Raw genomic sequence first — 3453 nt, forward strand, 5'->3', positions numbered from 1 at the left:
GGAATTGTTTAAAAGCAGTTATTTTATTATGGACCGGCATCATAGTTTTCCATGCATCGGTGACCGCTATTGTGGTTGATGATATGGAAATAAGTGCAGTAAAAATAAACACTTGTAGAGGAGTGTTTGAAAGTTTTGAAGTAGAATTTGCTTTAATACGTAATGAGAGGACCCAGCAACACTTGTATTGGGCAGGCATCGATCCAAAAAGTATGACTGTAACAACTACATTATACCTAAACTATGTTGATTTATATAATGTACCTAATTGAGTATTTTTTAGGTACTCATGGAGCACGAGAACGTTTAATAATAACTTTTAAACAATCGCCGTGTAATGAAGAAATACAGAGTAAATTTCAAAAAATTGAATCGCCTGTAAAGGTATACCTAATTAATATTTATAATTTTTAATATTAGCAAAATTTAAAATTATTGCTTTTAATTTTAAACTTGTTAATATTTTTTTCTCACATAGTTAGAACTTTTTTGGTCTGAATTAAACGTATGTTTTTACTTAGACATTAACCACAAAATAAATAAATAAATAATATGGTTTCGGCTTTTAATTTAAACATATTTATACATGGCTTTTGGTTAAACCCCCCCCCCCCCCCCTCCACACTAATAATTCTCTCGGATTATGTACCTACACTTAGAAATAATTAAGTATTTATTTGAAAAACAAACATTAAAGTTCTACGGATTTTAATTTTTATAAATGGGTACTACTCTGATGTAGGTATAGTAGGTTTTGAGTGTGTACTGGATGTGATAAATTATTAAATTCGATGATTTAGGTATCTATCTTTACGAATAATGATTCTGAGCGGGTATGTTATCAATTATATATTTTTATGATGCCTATGTTTTTTGATACTGCTCTTAAAGAAGCTTATTTTCCCATTAGCATTATGAAAGATTGGTTTAATTTTTCCCAACAACGATGCATTTATTACATATATATGTATAAAACAATAAAGAATTTAACGCCTATATAAAATCAAAAATAGTCAATATATTTTGAAAATTTTATCTTGTATGGAAATTTGTCATATAAACATTTTATGATAATTTAAAGTATATGAGGATATTTGTTTTTGAGTTACTATAAAGTCAAAGCATTTTTACTCCACCGAATGTTGATGACAAACAGAACAAAAAGACACATAATTATGAAATCACTCCGCTCCGAATCTAAAAATAAAACTAAATAACTGTGTGGTTTTCTAGGGCATTAAATTATATTAAGGTACCATCAGAATTGTATTTTGAATTGAAATTCAATATACTATTTTTTCTTATAGACAACATTATTAGTATCCAACAATTGATATTGAATGAATTATATATTTACAGGTCTAAAAAGAAGAATACTGGAGTTAACAGCAAGCAATTACAATTCAATCCATCACAAAATGAAATGTCAAAGAAATTAATAAATGGATAGGTATTCATACTTATAACTTTTTTATATAATTATTTACATTAATATAATTATTATGGTCAGCTGTAAACTCCTGTATTGCTAAGTAATATAATATTTGTAATTATTTAATATTTGTAATATAATATATTTCTCTTTTAAGAGATTATTTATTATTATATTGACAATCACATAATAGATTTTCATGTTTTACTTCTTCGTTGGGCAATAAATTTAAAGATTTTACAATAATGGGTTTATTTAGTTGGTGTATGAAGATAAGTACCTACATTAACTTTAAGGAAAAACGATAACTTTGAACACCAAGTCAGTTTTCTTCAATTGTTGAGGTGTGCATTTTTGAGCGGTTTCTTAATTAGAATTTTCTAGAATTGTTATATTATTGTAATTTGTATAAAACTATTACTCTTTTGTGAAATATAAGGATATTTACTTATTTTATCAATGTATTTATGTAATATTACATTTTAATTTTTAAATAAAAACATACAAGGATACAAGGATCCTGATAATATATTACTCTTAGCTGAATTAATAATTCCTAAAATCATATGTAACATTATTTTTATGTATTTAAAAATGTACATTTACAGAGGCAAGAGTTGGCATTTTAATATTTGTAGGTTAGTTCAATAACCATCCTAATAAGTATAAAAATGTGGCACACTTCGCTCGATAGGTTCCACAATTACAATTTAATATTATTTTACTATTAATATCAAGCAAACTGTATCAGTTTTTATGAACATATAACTTCTTTAATTTAAATCATAACTCAGATGAGTCAGATCAATGTATACTTTACTCAACTTGTACTCTGCAGGAAAATAATTGCCAATGGATCGTATGGAGCGATTTGTAAAAACTAAATCTTATATTAACGTGAACTGTAATTGAAAACTTGAAAATAATTTGCACCCTTGAAAGAATAATGACACAAATCAAAATATCAAAATGTGAGGAAATCTACTTTTAATGTTTCATTATGTACTTTAGTCATTATAAATTTGATAGAAAACGTGACATACTTTAAATAGTTTATGATTACAAGAGGTATTGATACAATTTCTAGCTTTTCTTATATATGGTAAATTAAGTTAGAGTAGAAGTTAGAATTTAGTTTCTTTTTTATAGATTATAAAACCTTATTTTAGATTCTGAGTGGAACGATGAATGTATTGATTTTACAATGATGTGTGTTTTTTTTTTTATTTTTTAATTTTTTTTTATTTATTTTTGTGTCTGTCATCACCTTTTAGGACAGTAAAACTGCTTCGATTTTCTTCAACAGTAACTTTTATGATTGGAAAGTGAATCTAGTTGGTACTTTGGGGGGTCAAAAGTAAAAATTTCCCAGTAGTTTTCAAAAGCGACGTGAAAAACAAAAGAAAAATTAAGGAAAAACGGGAATTTTTACGCAAAATCGATTTTGGTTTTTGGTGTAACTCTAAAACAAATGACCGTAGATATATGAAATTTTCACAGGTTGTTTATATTTGCATTTTCTATACACGGTAAAATTTTGAAAATATTTTGATTTATTTTGAGCTCTTTACGGACATTTTCATTTTCCATTTTTTTTTAGTTTTTTTTCTAAAAATATCAATAAAATTTTATTTGTTGGATAAAAAAGCTTGAAAATTTAATAGAAGGCTCCTAGTATATTGTTTCAAAGGCAGATGAAAAATATTAAAAATCGTTAGTCACAGTTTTTTTTTTATAAGCATTTAAAGTTCAAAAAATTACAAAATATGGAAAAATCACGAAAATTTGCAAATTATTTCGAGTTAGAAATTCATAAAAATTTTTCTTTTTAAATCTAAGATATGAAAATGTAATACAAGATTCCTTATAAGATTATCTACCTTTATCAAACAAAAAATATCTATAAGAAAGTCAAATTAAATTTTTATGATCGTTTGAAATTCAAATTTTTACAACATTGGATATTCACTCGATTTCTCATGTAGCGATTTCCTTATTTTGTTCTAATTCAAAAACGAATA

The 3453-nt window shown here is 25.6% G+C and overlaps 1 protein-coding gene across 1 annotated transcript in view; it reads left to right on the forward strand.

Annotated features, from left to right (window-relative positions):
- Positions 1-1488, forward strand: part of LOC107885125 — a 2054-nt gene extending 566 nt beyond the window's left edge. Inside the window, exons 2-4 of the mRNA XM_016808609.2 lie at positions 2-210; positions 284-384; positions 1360-1488. Of these exons, the coding sequence (XP_016664098.1) occupies positions 2-210; positions 284-384; positions 1360-1365 (316 nt within the window). The 3' untranslated portion in view covers positions 1366-1488. The remainder of the gene's footprint in view (position 1; positions 211-283; positions 385-1359) is intronic.
- The last annotated feature ends 1965 nt before the right edge of the window (positions 1489-3453 follow it).

Source organism: Acyrthosiphon pisum, chromosome X (genome assembly GCF_005508785.2).
Source record: "Acyrthosiphon pisum isolate AL4f chromosome X, pea_aphid_22Mar2018_4r6ur, whole genome shotgun sequence".
NCBI classification, from domain to species: Eukaryota; Metazoa; Arthropoda; class Insecta; order Hemiptera; family Aphididae; genus Acyrthosiphon; species Acyrthosiphon pisum.